The sequence below is a fragment of the Atta cephalotes genome (genome assembly GCF_000143395.1).
Source record: "Atta cephalotes unplaced genomic scaffold scaffold00005, whole genome shotgun sequence".
NCBI classification, from domain to species: domain Eukaryota; kingdom Metazoa; phylum Arthropoda; class Insecta; order Hymenoptera; family Formicidae; genus Atta; species Atta cephalotes.
Window position 1 is genome coordinate 942,175 of NW_012130069.1, and position 18,612 is coordinate 960,786.

An 18,612-nucleotide genomic window follows, 5' to 3' on the forward strand; every position below is an offset into this window, starting at 1 on the left:
GTATTTAAATTATTTCTAAATAATTTGTTCGTATATTTGTATATTAATTAATCAAAATGTAATCACGACAGCGCGGTCTAATTTTGGAAATTCGAAAAAACTTTCAATTCACGTTAATAATTGGCTGTGCTTCGTCGTTGATACAGGGAAAATCAGTCCCACCTGCAACATCTTTCAATTCTCATGTTCGTAGTTTTTTTTTATACGACTGAAAACTTCAACATTTGAGATTATACCATCACGAAAACGCATTTGCGAATGCATACATTCTCATAGGGAGCTTTATTTCACTCGCAGATGTACAGTAGTTGTAGCGAAGATGTGATCCTTTCGGCGTGATGCATTTATAAATATCGTATATTATCCCGTATCGTGTAAATATGAAAGGAATAACAAAGTTGTGCGTTATCACTTTAATGATTTTGAAGAAAAAAATAAATATAAATATATGTTTGGCACACATTATAGTATTAACATTGATAAATGTAGAAGAGACGTGAAATATAAGCTACGACGATCTAAGAAATGTTACGTGTGCAATTGTATATTTTTGACGTTCTCGAAAAATCTGTTTATTCTATACAAGAAACGTATTAATCTCCCACACGAATTGTTCACAGACTGCCTACATGCGTAATCGAATTATGTTAAAATGAGCCTACAATTCTTCATCGATGAAACATATCACTAAGTGATATTGATACCTTGTCTCGATTTAATTAAATGTCTATAAAAAACTGTTAAAAGGATTATCTGGATGTATAAAAAGGAAAATTGTGAAATTGTCGATAGTCGGCGATAGCATGTGATTACCCAATTTTTCTTGCTAACCCAGAATGCGTTGAAAAGGCTGTATAGAGCATATCGTTTTACACTCTTTGAATTTCGCGAGGAAGAAATGATTTTTTGTAGCCTTTCAAGTGCCTTACCGAATCAATCGAGAAACTGAAATGCGGGAAATATCAACTCTTCCCTGCCTCCCTTCCTCCCATTTAATTATTCAAATAATGGACGTACGTTTCGGATCCCGCAAAATGCAAAGATTATCTCTTAGAGTAAAATAGAGAAAACTGGATTTAACCACCACGATACTGTAATATTATATATAATAATATACAGAATAACAAGAGAAATTCTACACACAGACATACATACACGCGCGCATTTACACTCAACAGATTTTCTTTCCATTGATGTAAATAAAGCTGCCATCGCAAATTACGGTTCGACAACAGAATCCCTTTTTCTTTTTTTATTACATGCACATCCCACAATATTCGCGCCATTTCCGTGGCGCATCCTTAAAAAATTACAAAATCACCGACTTAAGTGTATAATGCGGAACATTAGGACATCGTCTATACGTACGTGTGAATAATCGAATCCCAAAAAAGATGTGGATTCTTTTTTTTTCTCTTATCGGTATGAGGCATGTACACACATCGTTACAAATATTTTAATATACCTTTTCATGCCTTCTTATTCTTTCTCATGCTTTCTCATTCCTTCTTCGATACTCGTGCAACTCATGTATTAAGACATTTGTGACGCTATGTGTACTAAGTAATACAAAGTACATCTCAATCAGATTTTTTTACGTCAGTCATGACGTTACACGTACGATTTTATATATTTTTAGATCACGTAGAAACGCTTTGTGTACAAAAAGAGGAATGTAACAGCGAGTTTTTTTTTAACACGTTGGCAATGAATTCGCGCGTAACAATATGGTCTTTGCGGTTTCATGAAACAAGATAAGATCCTAGATAATTACTTTATCGCTAGCGAATCAAGTTCAATATTATGCAACTTCTCGGATGCAAGGACGAATTATCGCGATTATAATCGTTGTAATTTGCGTACATAGTGGCACATTTCAGCAGAAACATTTTTAATACATTTATCATTCTTGTTTCAAAATACTGAAGTTACTGAAGTTATTATTTAAATGATATTCATGTATTGTATTTAATTAGGTTGATCAAAGAATTTTTTCGCCTTTTTTATTAATATATTGTGGCTCGATGATATGCGAGTTAATGATCGGTAAAATATATAATATAACATGTCAATGGACTATAAGGATTTCGAACGATCCACGATTTATTAATAAAGAGCGATTGAATTTTTTGATCAAACCAACACATGACTAGGCTCCGTTGACAATGTATTTTATCCATGGTAATGATCTTATTTCATCTTTAAGAGAATACAAATTTTGATATTAAAAAGGTACGATAACTGATAGCGAAATCTCTGTGGAATTCTATCGTCTAAATGCTAAACGGTAATGACTACTATAGCTAATCTGGAAACAAAAACGTAATATTGAGTCCCAATTGAAGAACAAATATTCATTGAAATAAAGAAGATTACTAGCTACATTACTAATCGCGATTGTATTGGAAATACTTGCGAAAGACTTTTTTTATTTCAACGTTATTTCTTATCGATCCTTGCAACTCGATGCTCGCATCTCGCGATCCACCGAAAGAGCTTAAGTGCCTGACATTCACATTGTATGTGCGACTAATCGCGTTTTCATTTTACTATACAAATCCATGAGTTTACAGTTCATCATGCTTATCGGCAGTCTCCGCTGCGTTAGGATTGCAGAGCGCCGGCGTGGAGAACTCCATGGCATACTCGCAGCGATTCGGTTCCGTTACGGATACGAGCTTATTTTCCGTTCCACATGACAAAGTGACAATTGTGGAACGCGCCGGGCCATTCCAACAGGTGAGACCTCGATCGTACTTCATCTTAGTGTATTTGGCACCAGTCGGTCCGACCCATTCGTTCCAGTGGCCAAGATTGACGCTACTACCACCGGATTTGGACCTCTGGGTTGCCATGGCATACAAACACAGTTTGTAAATATACTCCAAGTCCGTGTACTCAAAGCACTCGCCATCAAGTGACACAAACACTTCTTCAGACCCGTAATCACGGCCTAGCTTCTCCTCCAACTGTCTAATCTCTGACTGTAACTCGTTGATGGCTTTCTCTGCCTCCTGGAAACGTTCGCGAGCACTGGTAGCTTCATCGATGAGTGCCTGCGTCTCCTCGTCGTACTGAATTTCCGGTTCTGGTGATTCCTTCTCATGTTCCTCCTCAGGTACCTCCTCTTCATCTCCATCAGGAATCTCTCCTTCCTTCTCATGATCCAAGTCGTCCGTAGGCTGATGCTCATTTATCTCTCCTCTCTCCTTTGCCGCTTTGAATATACCTGCAATTACGTATCAAAATTGATAGTTTATAGACTGTAGAAAAAAAGATAGTGAGTTTGAATGTTATCTACCTTGTTCCAACATCAAGAAAGGCTTGATGTTTGCCCAAGCGTTATCTGTAAACTCTTGTAAAGTGACTTCCTTCTTATCTCCAAGGAAATACAAGGCTTCTTCCTCTGACACGGCACCGTCCCTATTCTTATCAAATGTAGCCCTAGTTTGCAGTTCCACTAGCGTTACTGTACCACTGGAGTCTGAATCCAGTATTTTGAAATAATCTTCCACTTCAGAAACGCTCAAGTCCTCGTCTTCCTCTTCCTCCTCCCCAATGGCTTCTTCAGTTGCTGGTTGTTCTGTTTCAGCTGGTTTGTATTTCTCAAGCGCTATGCTTTCTAATTCCTCTGCTTGTTTCTTCAACAGCTCTTTTTCCTTCTTGATCAACTCCGCTTCCGTGTAATCCGTTCTCAGCTTAGCCAAACGTGACTGATGTTCTGTTTTGATGGTCTTACCTCTGGCCACTAGCTCTACACGCAGCTTGTTACCCTCTCGTGCTAATTGCTCCACTTTTTGTTGCACCAAACGGGCCTCCCGGCCCAGCTCGTTGCAATTGTTGATGCACTCCACTCTGGACGCGTACTCATCACTTGTGTCGCAGCAGTCGCACACGCCGTCGTTCACCCATGATGACGGTATGTAGGCGGGCTTGTGACCGGCGTTGTCGCAGTAGAAGACACCGTTGGCGCAAGCTGCTGTCCCGGGCTCATCACTGCCGTCACCACAATCGCAATAATCATCATTCACCCGAGTGAACGATATCAGCCGACTGCCGTCCAGGCACTCGAAATCGCGGTCTGGCCGGTACAACGAGTTCTTCGCCACCGGTATACCGCGTATCTGCAACACTCCTGAGCCGGCTACGTGGCCCGGCGTGTACGTGGCCAGGAGCAGACTCATCGATGCCGCGAGCGCCAGAAATCGCGACGCCCGATGACCATCCATTCTCTCACGAGAATGAGCTCACGAGTCGGAAGTCTCTTCGCAGGTTCACGTCAATTCACCTGAACTCGCTCTCGTCAGATTCACGGATATTGCAGGAGAAACCGTCCTTTTGAGGTTCGAGTGCGAACGCGACACGACTGCCACACGGCACACTCGGCAATCATGATGTAAAAATACAAGAGGTACGGTCAACGCGATGCTACAAAAGCTTTGAAGTGTTTTTTAATTGGTCAATTTATAAAATTCTTTCTTCTAATTGGTCCATCAAATGCTTTGAAGCATTTGTAGCGAGACTTTGATCAGTCAATGGGAGAGTTCAAGACGGCAAAGTAATTAGGCATGCTTGCCGAGCGAAGTGAGCATGATTAGTTCTTATTTATGGATCCAACCAATTATGTTTAATTACTCAAGCAAGCAGACCTAGCCACTTTTTTACTGATTTGAACTCGCCCAATGTGTATCATTGGCTGCATTCAGCAGACTCAACAATTGAGTGAGTGCTCGCTGTTATTGGTGTATTGTTTTAGATCATCCAATCATTTTAAATCTAGAAAAGAAAATACATCAATAGCAGCAAGCGCTCACTCAACTGTTGAGTCCGCTGAACGCAGCCATTGTGCATAATGGCGATAGCGATACTGGAAACAACCCATCAAATTTTGGCCACAATACACTTTCCTGCGTATAATAGCGTTGGCATATTGGAATAGCAATCAAATTTTGACTACAATTCACTCTCCTATTACGCAAGTCAACTCGCAACCTCGAAGATTACTGACTTAGTTTCTACCGAGACTTTAAACCGGATCAGAATGTAAGAACCAATTACAGTTGAGTATTCCCCTGTTACTGTCGAATGACAGGTGTTAGGGCTCCGCACAATAAAAGGAACAGAGAACAGAGAACAGAAAATAAGAATTTCAACCTATCAGAAATCATGTATTGTGGAATACATAGTTTCTAATTTAAGTTGAAATTCTTATTCTCTATTCTATGTTCCCTATTCCTTTTATTGTGCAGAGTTCCTAAGAATTTCAACCTATTAGAAACTGCGCTAACAGTACAAATGTCGATATGTCAACTGTAAGTTGATTTTACTAAGTCAGGCCTTCAGATTGTAAGTCGACTTTGTACAAATATCTTTCTAATGTCGATTTTAGAATGTCTAGTGCGATTTACGCTCATAAAGCTTAAATGAGGAATCATTTCGTCCTTGTTGTTTATGTAAACAAGGATGAATGCTGTTCAGCGTTGTGGGCATGAATCAGATCACAACCTAGAATGGTTGAGTGACTTAAAGTCGGCTTACAGTCTTTAAAGTGGAACATTGTATGACTTAGAGACGTCTCCAAGTCATCTAAAGTCGACTTACGGACGTCCATTTTTCAGATGTCTAGAAGCTATAATCGATTCAGAATCGACTTATAGTCGACCTTGTGCTGTGTATTCCACAATACATGATTTCTAATAGGTTGAAATTCTTATTTTCTGTTCTCTGTTCCCTGTTTCTTTTATTGTGCGAAATTCCTTACAGTCGAACCCTGGTGTGCCGGAGTTATAAGAATGTCGATCTTTAATATGAGTGCTTTTCATTTGATGACACAAGTCGACACAAGTTTGTTTTATTTTTGTCATTCTCTGAATATCAACAAGGATAGAATGACGCTTGTGTTGACTTTTGTCATCAAATGGAAAATATTCAATATTCTCGTCAATGACATAGATAAAAATAATACATCAAGAAAATAATATAATATATTTATGAATTATACAGTATAAATAAAACCTCTAAATAATATAGAAATATTAATAAAGATTAATTAATAAAGATTAACATTTTAAATGTTATGCATTATATATACAACATATATATTTATTTTGGAACATTTATTCACCATAGTTATCATTTCACTTTTTTTGTATGAATTTTCCCTTAATTATTATATGCATTTAAATTGCCCAAGATGGCTGAGTTCAGTTATATTTTCTCATTGGCCAACAAAAATACCTGCGCAATAGCACACCTTGTTATTTCCATTACTTCCATTAGCGACAGAAAATTCGAGAGGAGCTGGAAGAGAGAGAGATAATTAAGGAATCATTCAATTCACTCTGCGCACAAAGCCGAGATAAAATCGAAGAAATCGTTGCGAGAGTGATGCGTAGAAATCGACCAACTTCCGTTACCACAATGATGCGCAGACGAATGAGACGAATCGCCTGCTATGTTCCGCGCATCATGGCGACGCTCAGCTGGTAATGAGTAATGAGTCTGCTGCTGCTTATCAGTAATCAGTGAGGGGTATGTGACGGCTGCGCTTGGACGACTATTGCGACGGCATCGTTACATCTCGATCACGTTTGCCAAGCGTCATCCGTGCTGCTTCTCGCGACAAATCATCGGTGAATGTTGTCGCGCTGCGACAAGCGGCGATACAGGTGAAATGGCAAGCAGCACGGTCGTCGAATGTGCGTCAAAAATCGCTGTCGCGCTGTCACCATCATCACCGTGTCTCCACGGAAGCTTGTAATCGCTCGCGCGGAACGAGAGAGCGGAATCTGGAGTAGACGTGCGAATGCGACGTGTGAGCGATTTGCAAAGCTGACAGCTCGCCGCCAGTGAGAGAGAAAGAGAGAGACAGAGAAAGAAAGAGAAAGAGAGAGAAAATCATGGGCAACTGCTTGAAACGCGCCACCGGCAACCAACAGGACAATACCACTCTCCTGAGCAATAATCCCGAACCCAATGTGTCCACGAGCGGATCTTCGCAGGAGGGCCTTGGACCACCAATCCCCTACAACGTAATTCACGTACATCGTCGTTACTGTCTTATTGTTGTTGCTGCCGTATCATCCTTGTTGTCTGTTTTATCTTACCCGAAATATTTTATAATCTTTGAGTGCATTTGAGAAGATGCTATTAGCATCATTCTTTGTATCATTCTATTTTTATTCTTTATTAAACATAAAATAAAGGTAGAATGGTACAAATAGTGATAATATTGTCTCCTTGAATATATCTTTTCTCTGACTTGTCTGTGATATTCTTCCTTTGTCTGTCATTTCTTCTTTATTTGAATATATATAAGATGGTATTCATAATGGTATCCATACTTATTTTAAAACTGTCTTAAATGCTTGACATGCTAATGCAGTCCTATAAACTAGTATTCACAGTTAGTCACATTAGTTCTTATCTTAAGATCATCTGAAATAATATCTTAAGATGTTAATGCAGATGTCTGGCCAATATTCATACTATATCAAAAACTATCTTAAGTACAGTTTTAACATGTTATGAACCAATCAGAAGAGCCATGTGTATTAGCATGTTAAGATATTACTTAAGATGGTCTTAAAATAAGAATCAACTATACCAGCATATAGGCTGTGTTCAGTAGACTCAATTGTTGAGTCAGCTGAATGCAGCCATTGATTGGTTTATGATATCTTAAGATTGAACTAAAGGTAGTCTCAAATATAAGAATGAATTATGAATATCAGTCAAATAGATTTGATTTTAAATATAGAGATTATAACTAATAAAATGATGATTTACACTGGATTGAATGCTGCTGTATATAAAGTAAATGCAATGACATTTACTTTATACTCTTATTCAACAATGAAATAGTATATGTATATTCTGTTAAATAACTTTTGTACTTTTACAAATTGTAAGGATCTACAAATAATATGTGGAAAAATGTTGTGGTTGAATATTAATTAATTTTTTAATATTCTACAGCAAGCAGCTTATTATCCATCAATCGCTACGAGAGAACGTCATTTACAATCTACCAACTTGAATATTGGTCGTGGGATCGGAGTCAATTTGGTACAGAGTACTGGCTCTGCCGGTTTGAGCGAAGAGGAACAACAAGTGAGAATTGCGAAACGTATAGGACTGATACAGCATTTGCCGATGCGAGAGTATGATGGTGCTAAGAAGGGCGAATGCGTGATATGCATGATGGAGCTGCAGGCGGGCGAAGAAGTGCGCTATTTACCCTGCATGCACACCTACCACGCGGTCTGCATTGACGACTGGTTGCTGCGCTCGCTGACATGTCCGTCATGTATGGAGCCGGTGGACGCGGCGCTAATTAGTTCATATCATCCGACTACTTAATACAGGAGTGACGGGAATTTTCATCAGTTTAGCCGAACGGCAAATCGCGATTAAATTATCAGGCTAAACATGAAGCGCAACTGAAATGGGAACGAGAAAAATAGAGAAAGTCGCTACTTTTGCTATAGAACGTATAAAGGCTTCTGGGTAGTAGAGAGATCACGTGTTAATGATCCGATTGTATTTCGCAGTTATACACGATATATACATGCGCAAGCGTGCTGTTTAATATAATCTTTACCACAAAGACACACCCTCTCTGTAAATCCGCAAATTTGTTTTTTTTTTTTTTAGTATCATTTTCTATGAGAAGGAGAACGAGAATTAAATCCTAGTAAACACATCACGGTCCCGAAATCCTTTATCGTAGTGAGTTTTAATTGTTTGTATATTGATTTTTTAATTAAAAAAAGAAGATGAAGAGGCGGCTCGATGTAAAAGTGCAATAAAATGTTGAGTATAAGCCTCGTGTGCACCGATAGGTATAGTCGAAACAATAATAAGTATATATATGTATGCGTAGTAACGAGATAATAAGTACGACACGTGCGGAAATTATTATGTCGTTTGTATATCTCGGGCGACTTTGTATAACAATTCTCATGTAAGTTCTTGTGCGAATGTTTGATGAGCTGACGCAAATTGTGTTTTCCTTCTCTGCTCTTGCATAATTGTTTTTAATCGCCCCCTTGAATCCGAACATAACGTACCTATTATCAGATAAAATAAATTAGTGGATAATTTTAATTTTAAGCTTACGAGGTAGAATTTGTTTTAGTATGCAGCTTACACGTGCAGTAAACACGTGCAGAGATTGATGGTTTTCTTCTCGTCTAAAACTGTCGGGACTTACGTGGACGACAGTCTGTTATATTTTTGTGACAAAAGGAAGACTGTCTCTAATGGTACTCGCAACATTTTAATTTTTCTTGATGCCTTACGCATATGTCGTTACATAAATCGCTTGAATCGCTTCTGCCGCGACGAACACATTGAACATTTTTTATTTAGATAACGTGTACAGAGAGAATGTTTCATTGTATGCTACGAACGATTAGCGGTTTATTATATCTACAGATAGTACGGGAACATGTATAGCAACGAATAAAAAAGCAAACAAAACAGTAAATTAAGAAGAAAGAAAAAGAGAAAGATATAAAACGCGATAAATGATCCACACTGTTGAACTACACGCTAAATAATGGGCTACGTAACTTAGATTTTGTTGTTAATTTAGTGAAGCTTGTTGAACTAACTCTTGCTGCAGTTATAGTAAAGCAGTGGACATTTACCGTTCTGTTAAAAACTTTACGGAAGTATGTACAGTCTCGCGTAGTTTCGTACGTCGATGTATAATATGCGATAAATAGTTTTACTTGAAGCAAAGTAACATTTCGAAGGGAGAAAAAGAGGGAAAGAATGCAATTAAATGTTTAATTTATGAAAAGAGGGGGAAAAACTTAACATACAATACCGCTAAGTTTTCATTTTAAATGGGAAAATGATGCTGTGAAATAGTGATTTATTGACGAAGTACAGAGGTATATAAATAATGATTTAATACACAAATATAAATATTTAGTAAGAAATTTTTTGTGTTTCTGGAAGCTGTCCATCTCGACACAAAATTCCTCGATCGCGCTCTGATCGAATGTTTAAATTAAAGCTATATTTGCAAATTCTAAATAGAGAGTAGCGTAAATTTTATAAAAAAAAATAAGCCAAGGAAGGCTAATGTTATAAACTTAATGCTATATATAGATCTTTCTAAAATAAAAAAAGAAAGAGAAACAAAAAGGAGATCCGGACGGTTTGTCCCGGTGAGATAAGCGCGTTACATCGCTCTAATCAATGTATCGAACATTTGCGCGATTAACCCTTTGTGTTATAACGATATTTTAAGAACTTCATCTTCTTTCATTCAATTTTTAATTATTTTGATGAATTTCTTGATGTTAACACTGGTTTTTTATTTTCACAGAATCCCTAGAACATGAAGTGTTAAAAAAAGTACAACTACAAATTTGTATTTGTGTAATTAGTATAATTATTATAATTAAAATAGTCTAAAGTTGTACTTAACAAAAAATGTATTTTCTATTATATCTATTATCAGTATCAAAACGATAATTTAGATATTTTCTTTAGGACGTTTTAAAGTATTTTTCAGAAGATTTTGTTTAAGATTTATTTTAAGATTTTTCCAATATTTTTTCGTCGTTTTTTTTTATAAATTAATATTTTTTTTAAATATGGAAAAATCGATGTTTTACTGTAAATCCAAATAAATAATTTGAATATCTTTTATAATGACGTTCTAGGGATTTTTTGGATCACTGAGTCCGAGGTGAAATTCCCAAATTTTAAAATTCAAAATAGAAGAATCGATAATAAATTATAATAAATTAAGAACGAAGAAAATATTATTTTGAAATTTAGTTTCTAGGAGATATTTTGGTCGCTGTATCTGAATCTGAGGTTATTATTAAAATCTTTTTTTATTATAAATATTTATTTTTATAAATAATATAATATTAAACATTTTACTAAAAATTACATTAATTATTGATCCGCGATATCGGCCATTTTTAATTTTAAAATTCTGACTTCTGATTCGTACTCAGTAAATAATCCCTGAAAGATCTCCGGATACAAAATTAAAAAAAAACCGGTTATGACACAAAGAGTTAATCGTGGGACATCACGACAATCTGCCGGGCTACGCATTATAATCGTAAGTTTCGATAATGGCAATTGTATTTGACTTGCGTTTAGGAAAGATGATAATAAATATTTGATTGAAAAAAAGATATCTTCCAGCTGCAATCGAATCTGATATTTCCGTAAAAATATGAAGTCTACATTGCTGTAAAATTAAGATAACAATTCTAGCCAAACCATAATCACAGAGGGAGATTGAATTAAACGACACCACAATTATAAAAGTAAAAATGTGAGAATTTTAGTATTACATTACTTACAGAAGGAAATCTTATATTGAATACGTAGCGTTGTTAATGTCACTATTTACAGTTACGTTTTATCTCGAAACAACTGCGAATAACTGTCGTGTTTTTTTTCTTCCACTTAAATTTTAAATATCATATTAAAGAGATTTAATTTTTCATGCGTAATAGAGTACGAATAATACAAAATTCTGCTAATCACAAATATTCTCCATAACATTGACATTTGCAAATTATATTTTACGTTATTTCTCTTTGTTCTTAAATTAAGAATCTGAGACTAAAATGTCAATTTTGATTTGAACTGTACGAGACCAGATCTGATGACAACATAATTTTCTATGTGTTACATCTTTTCTACTTGCTGCATTGTAATTTATGCGAGACTAATATAATAAGAATTTTCTCCTTTAGTTTCCTTCAGAATTATTGGAAGATTATGTAACTTCGTCCATCAAAATTTGGTACAAAGTCGGCTCTGATGCTTGTGAGATATGTACAGATTTCTCAGGTATTTTATCAAAATACAATAAAGTTACATTTACAGGTGTGACTGGAAATTGTACAAATAGCTCTCGAAGTATACATATAAATATTACACTAGTGGTATACATCAATATGTATGTTTTCAATGGTGTCAGAAACATAATTCATTAGCACCATCCCTTATAGAAATTTAGTACTGGAAAATAGATTGATTACTTTCTCACTATCGTGAGAATTAAAAATATTCTTAATCAGGGAAGCAAAATAACAATTTATTTACAAATTATTGGCAAGTTCAATCAAAATATTCGGCAAATTGACATCTTAAGCCTATATTTTGCTGATAATTTGTTAATGTGATAGCAAGATTTAATCAGCAAGAACCGAGCAAAGCTTTGGTCAATCTTGATTGATTCTTGCAGTCTTGATTGAATTTGCTATCAGATTGTCAACAAGTTTTGCACGATTTTGCCAACAATTTATTCTCAATGGATTTTATGATATATCTGTCACCAATTTGCTAATATCAATGTAATATATTGAATACAACAGAATTTGCATCAAATTTAATATTATCAACAAAATTTGTTTCAAGAGACTTGGCTGACTGGAACTGTTTAGTGCTTTTAAAATAAGTAACTTCCAACATTAAATTGTCCAGTATTAGATTTCTATAAGACATACAAACGAAGTTTCATTTTGAGACTTAATCAACGCGAATTTTGTTCTTTTTTTTGTACTCCGACTTGATCGCAGTTGAATAACTCTCAACACTCCGCTAATTCGTAAATAGACGGAAGTTCTTCCATCTTGCAATTCCAGCTATATTGAAAAATTTCGCTAAAGACTAATAAATAAGAAACGCATTCGTCTTCTTGAGTTTTTTGAGCATTAAAGACATCTGTCCTCGACATCGATGCTCGAAAAATTCAAAAAGACGAATCGGCGAGTCAGTCCGGCCGTTTCGCGTTTATGGGACGGTAATGCGGCAATCTGTACACTACACATGATATTTTACAGATGGCAAAATCTAGTGTGAACGGAACTGTATGAATGGAAACACACATAGCTCTCCGAACCTAGATAGATATTCCAAGCTAAGATCGGAGAATACTTCTTTCCATTCATACAATGTACACACTCAGTCGACTTGGTGACAAATCTCTCCAAATATCTCTTTTATGTTACATGAGATTGTTAACCGTTCTCCACGTTACCTTCGTAAAAAGATTCGCATTTCTCAAGTAGACGAAGAACCGGAATAATATTATAAGGGAATAGATTCTTGGATACCAGCCGATCAATGGATAGTCGTAGTCTTATCAGTACAGTCATGGTGTTGTCTAGCTCACGGCCACAACACCTGACGAACTCAATCCAATTACGTTTAATGTACTTGAGAAATCGCAAAAGATACAGCAGAAAGCAAGTCTCATTACTGACAAGCAGATCCAGCAGAACGCCCGGGTCGTGCGACACAGCGTGGATGAATTGCACAAAGGTTAACGTAGGACTGAGCATCTGGCCCAGATCATTCTGTGGTGGACCGCGATAGAATAAGCCCACGGCAACATCTAAACAGCAGACCATACCCTCTATGAGGAAATCATCCTGGTCATGAAACATCTGGACGACCCATTGCGACAGCGGCATCTCCGGATGGAAGGGCATCAATGCCTTTACACACTGATCCAGCTGACGTAATACCTCGCGAATACTCCTCTCAATCACCGCCATGTCTTCATCGAGATCTTCGACTTCAGAACCGAGGGACGAGTCACTGGAGTCGCTGCGTGTCTCCCGTACTGTCACGGCGACGCTTTTCAGCACTAACAGCACCATTTTCTGCAGCAGAGGACGATCACCCTCGCTGGTGCCACCGCCAAACCTGCCAGAACCGTGACGGTACGGCAACGCGTCGAGCAGACGCCAATCCTTGACGGCGCGCACGATCAGGTGCGCTAGAGAGCACGGCTCATCTGGTAGTACGTCTTGTAGTGCTAGAGTACTACCATAGCACAGTACTTCGTTGAAGAGTCTAAGCAAATGTCGCCAAATTACGCCTGGCACATTAGCATTTAATAACAGCACGAGATTATTCAGCTGCGAGTAAAACGTCTTGGTGTCGATGACAGAAAGATTGGCTTTGACCGAAATAATGGTCTCCCACAAATGTAGGAATGTGATGACAACAGACGCGTGTTGCGGCGTGTACGCCCCAAGAATGTCATTGAACTTGGACACAAGAATGGTCCACTTAGACTCGAGCGCTTTCACGCACATTGCTTTGATCGTCGTACTGTCAAAGTCGGTGATGACGAAGGTATTGCAACCGGGTGGCGGCACGTATGTGTCTCCATCCTCTGGATGTATACTACAGTCTTTATGTTCAACCACTCTCTTGACCACATCCAGGGTGAACAACATCTGGTTGGGCGAGTGCGTGTTAACTAGGGACTGCGTGAGTTTCTCCAACCAGGTGGTCTCCACGTTGTCTCTCGTGACGATAAAGAACGATGCGATCACGCGACTTGCTGCGTACGATACGAATTTATTGGTCGTGTAGGACAGGTCGATAATCTGATCGACGATGCCATGCTCGTTTCGCGCCACTGCATCGCAAACATCCGCTACTCGTTTGCACATAACATTCTTCGCGTTCTGCTTGATGGCCAGCTCGAACAACAGCTGCAGGGCACTAAGATACTCCAGGATCTGAACCGTATCCCAATCAGACAGAACAGCATAACGGATGCTACCGTCAGTATCCTCCACTGTGAAGCTGGTGAATGGCTTGCGCAAACTGCTCTCTGGCATATTGCATAAGCATCGAGCAAGCAAATTCCTCTGCAGCTCCTCGATATCGGCAAGCAAGTTTTTGCTACCTGCGCTAATCTCAATGCGCTGCTTTTTCTTAACTGGTTCCTCCATTACGTTGACTGGAGGACAATAGCAACAGGGTGCACCATCAACTCTCGTCAAGCTAGCTCTTTTATGCAAGTGATGCCGCAAAGAGAGAAGCATCCAAGTACCAAGTCGATCGTATTCTGTGTCAGTCCATAGTAGTTAGCCATTGTAGTCAGCTGTTAAGTAGACCCACCGAGAATACCTGTTGCAAATTAAATTTATTACTTCAACTCTTATATCAAGTTAAGATTTGGTTTATAATGACTAATTCATAAAAAAAAGTAGCTTTGCAATTGTTATAAGATTTTTCAATATGATTGGTTTATATATTTAGAGCCAGTGAGAAAATAAGGTCAATCATATTAAAAAATTTTGCAACAATTGCAAAGCTGTTTTTTCTACTGAATGCAGCCAATTTCTTTAGCTTACATGTGCCAAAATAGGATTTGGTTTACAGTTTCTCTTATATCCATAACCTCATATATCTATAATATGGATTCCATATATCTTACGATTAATGACTAATTAAAATCCACTGATTAAGGTTCCAAAATCCATTGCCAGTGCTGAGTCTATAGTTTATATTACATGCATTATAGATTTTTACTACTGGCAATGAGTTTTGAAACATAGCCTAAATATTGTTATTATGTCAATTCTAAACCTAAACAAACATTCACTTTTCATTTTTCATGGAACTTTTGTGAAAAAAGTCATACAAACGCTTGCATAAAGTTGACATTCTGAAGAAAAAAATGAAATAATTAAGATTTATTACCTGCATTACAGTAAACCAAATGATTATACACATTGGCACTTTAATTCCTTCAAATTCCTTCAAACATTTTTCTATTTCTTTTTCATGCAATTATTCTGCTTTATTGCCCTGTGAGTTTGAAAATTTATTTCTTTGTACAAACGCAAAGTCACCTTGGATACAGCAACACGGCAGAAGCGCGGTAGACGATGACTTATGTGTAACACCAGAAGTCAGTAGGCAACAGGCCAACTTACACCATTATAAATTCTCACCAAGCTATCTTCGCTGAGAAGGGACTGCTTCCTGGCTCCTAAAAGACGTTGCGAACGGCAGCTCAATATCCTTCGGCAACGTGCTCGATGACGCTAAACTCCTCCGATTCTTCAAGATCCAGGAATTCGCTCGTTTCAAGATAAGAGAGGAGTCTTCAATGGCAGATCGCGCGCGCAACGGGACGAACGTAACACCGGGTCGACGACGCTGTCGGCGGGCCGAAATGTTGAGCACACCCCCGAGGGGGTTCCGATTACGCACGAGGATCCGCAGCGTCGCGTCGCTTCGCGTTCCCGTTCTCGTCTCCCCGTCCCCGTCCCCGTCCCCGTCGCGCGTCGCGTTGGACACGGGGTTGATGATCCCCGTTCCGAGACGCGACGTACGTTACGCGGGGTACGCGATCAAATGCAGGGTCCCAACGAATCGGTGGCGAACGCACGCCACGGGATCCCTCGCGGACTAGGAAGTGACACCCACGGAGCACACAGCGCTCGCACGGCACAGCGGCCACACTCGCTCTGTTGCCACGTATACGTTGTGCTACCGACGGCGACGGCGGCGAGAAATGACACGGGGACTCGCGTGATCAACAAACGGTTGAAGGATATACGATGGTCGATGGCAGGAACACGTACCGTGTCCAGTGTCAGGCGGCGAGACGTCGTAGCCGCGGCCGCGTCGCACGTACGTATTCCGGTCCGTTGGCGTGCCTCTACGGCCGGGCATCGTGCGGAGCCGCGTAACACGGTAGCAGTCCGTCGTGCATTCCATAACGTACTGAGGGGGCGGTACGCGGTGCTACCGCGCGGCCAATTGCCGGCGGACGCGCACGCCATTGTGTATGACGATCCGCGGGCGCGAAATACGCCGTTTATCGCTGATTAAAGTCGCCCGTAACGAAATCCCGTGCGATGTGCGATAAATAAGCGCACGATCATCGGCAACTCAGCAGCGATCGGAGCGCCCCCGCCCGGCCGCCCAACGCCAGCGCCGTGGCGGTCGATTTGAATCGGTTCGGCCGTCTCGATAAAGATTGCGTCGTTTTTCGATAGAAAAAGAAAATCTATTTTCTATAAAATAGAAATACATTTTTAAAATTTAAAATAAAATATGTTTGAAATTTGGTTAAAGCGAGAAAGGAAGTTTTAGTGCAGTCTACACTGAGAAAAATGTACTAAATTTTAACAAATATTTGTTTGAATTGTATTAACTTAATATTTACGTATGGTAAATAAATATTTACTAGTCGTTGAATTAAATTAATTTAAATCAAATATTAATATTATTTCAATTAATTTGAATCAAATATTATTCAAACAAACGTTTATTAAAATTTACTATATTTTCTTTCAATGTAGTGCAGGAAAGAATAAGCTTAATAATGTGGAAAGTTTCACGTAAAAAGATATAAATTATTTTGGTGCAATTGTATTGTCAGTCACAAATATTTATATAGCTCGTGTGTTCAAATTATATTTAATATTTAAATATTTTAAATCTTTAAGGAAGAATGAATTTGAAAGCGTTGATTGTAAATCAATCAATTTTCCTCAGATATCACGAATTTTAAACACGACGGACATTTTATTTTGTAGACATGAACGTTCTTCGCATGCGCGCGCATCCCGGAAATGGAAGTAACGCGCGTTTTCTTCACACATTCGTCCTTACCATCCCTTCCTCTCACTCATCCGGCCTGGCGTCATCCGGTCGAATTGACTCGAAGTCACTCGAAGCGAAGTCACTCGAAGCTTTGCTCGAACTGGCTCGAAGCAGTTGGATCGGAGCAGTTGAAACGAAAATGGCGTCCTCGAAAAGCCAACGGTGGATGGTAGACTCGGGCATTCTGCGTAAAAAGAATAGCGACGAGGAACCGCAGGAGCTGTTGGTGTTTGGATATAGCTGCAAATTATTTCGCGATGATGACAAGGCGAAAATGATTGATCAGGGAAAGCATTTGATACCATGGATGGGCGATAACACGTTGAGGATAGACAGGTCCGTTTCTCTAACCTAGACAAATTTCTCATCTAGGATATTTGTTCTCATGCCATAAATGACCACGCACCGTTACGTTTCCCCGACAACGAAACGTAACGAAAAAAGTAACGACTGACTTCGACCACAAAAAAAACCGATCACCAAATTCGAAAACAAAAATAAATCAAAACCAAGTACTGCATTTAGAAGCGAAAAAGCGAGGTCCCCCCTTGTCATCGTTAATCTCTGGATAAGCAAACTGGAGACTGTTTAAGGCTTCCGCAGGTGTTCTCTCGGCTGTGAAAACGCGCAGTGTGGCAGCGCGATTTACGCGCTCTACACGGGTGCTGTGGTGAGACGTGACGCTTATGGCTGGCCGCCTGTGCAACAGCAAGGTGAGACACGGCGTTGAGAGACAAATGGGCAAAGGCTGACGGTTGTAGGTATTTATACGACCGTTCAGCACGGTATGTATTACATTAGATTCGGGCTTTGCCTCGGGAGACGCGCACCAGGACATTGTTACTTATATTCACAAGCTTACAGTTATGGATTCCTTTCGACAATCTCTATAATACATGCACATGCGTGTATGTTCAGTTGTGTTCCACTTTCTGCTCACACGCTCGTGAGTATTATTTGTTTTTGTTTAACAATTGATAAACAACAAGGATGAAATGATTCCATGAGTGTTGAGAGCGTCGAGTGAATGCATCCTAATTTGCATTAGTAATAGACTTGAGTCCATGTTTCGTTATATCGATCTTAAATATATATATGTAACAAGATGAATAGATCTCTACATTCGAGTATCTGTATGCTAAATTTAAAAATAAATGTAATTAAATGTAACACTGTAATTTAGAAATGATATAATTG

The 18,612-nt window shown here is 38.7% G+C and overlaps 4 protein-coding genes across 4 annotated transcripts in view; 2 read left to right on the top strand and 2 right to left on the bottom strand.

The window, feature by feature from the left end:
• Window positions 1-2,567: 2,567 nt before the first annotated feature.
• LOC105626248 (glucosidase 2 subunit beta) lies at window positions 2,568-4,229 on the bottom strand. The gene is made up of 2 exons (XM_012207552.1): window positions 3,302-4,229; window positions 2,568-3,229 (listed from the first exon to the last, which is right to left on the bottom strand). Exons 1-2 carry the CDS (start codon window positions 4,227-4,229, stop codon window positions 2,568-2,570), a joined length of 1,590 nt encoding a protein of 529 aa, XP_012062942.1.
• Window positions 4,230-6,899: 2,670 nt separating this feature from the next.
• Window positions 6,900-8,999, top strand: LOC105626249 (RING finger protein 11). The gene is made up of 2 exons (XM_012207554.1): window positions 6,900-7,031; window positions 7,978-8,999. The coding sequence occupies exons 1-2, from the start codon at window positions 6,900-6,902 to the stop codon at window positions 8,359-8,361; spliced, it is 516 nt and encodes a 171-aa protein (XP_012062944.1). The 3' UTR covers window positions 8,362-8,999.
• A 4,011-nt stretch (window positions 9,000-13,010) lies between these two features.
• Window positions 13,011-14,837, bottom strand: LOC105626250 (protein lines). The gene has a single exon (XM_012207555.1). It carries the CDS (start codon window positions 14,835-14,837, stop codon window positions 13,011-13,013), a length of 1,827 nt encoding a protein of 608 aa, XP_012062945.1.
• Window positions 14,838-17,554: 2,717 nt separating this feature from the next.
• Window positions 17,555-18,612, top strand: part of LOC105626251 (splicing factor, suppressor of white-apricot homolog) — a 5,880-nt gene continuing 4,822 nt past the window's right edge. Inside the window, exon 1 of the mRNA XM_012207556.1 lies at window positions 17,555-17,751. Within this exon, the coding sequence (XP_012062946.1) occupies window positions 17,555-17,751 (197 nt within the window). The remainder of the gene's footprint in view (window positions 17,752-18,612) is intronic.

What these genes read in the sequence shown, in the direction of transcription:
- LOC105626248 (XM_012207552.1), bottom strand. Translation starts at nt 4,229, where the DNA reads ATGGATGGTCATCGGGCGTCGCGATTTCTGGCGCTCGCGGCATCGATG. An exon ending in TTTCTTGATGTTGGAACAAG is followed by an intron (nt 3,230 to 3,301) that starts GTAGATAACATT and finishes ACGTAATTGCAG; the next exon opens with GTATATTCAAAGCGGCAAAG.
- LOC105626249 (XM_012207554.1), top strand. Translation starts at nt 6,900, where the DNA reads ATGGGCAACTGCTTGAAACGCGCCACCGGCAACCAACAGGACAATACC. An exon ending in GACCACCAATCCCCTACAAC is followed by an intron (nt 7,032 to 7,977) that starts GTAATTCACGTA and finishes AATATTCTACAG; the next exon opens with CAAGCAGCTTATTATCCATC.
- LOC105626250 (XM_012207555.1), bottom strand. Translation starts at nt 14,837, where the DNA reads ATGCTTCTCTCTTTGCGGCATCACTTGCATAAAAGAGCTAGCTTGACG.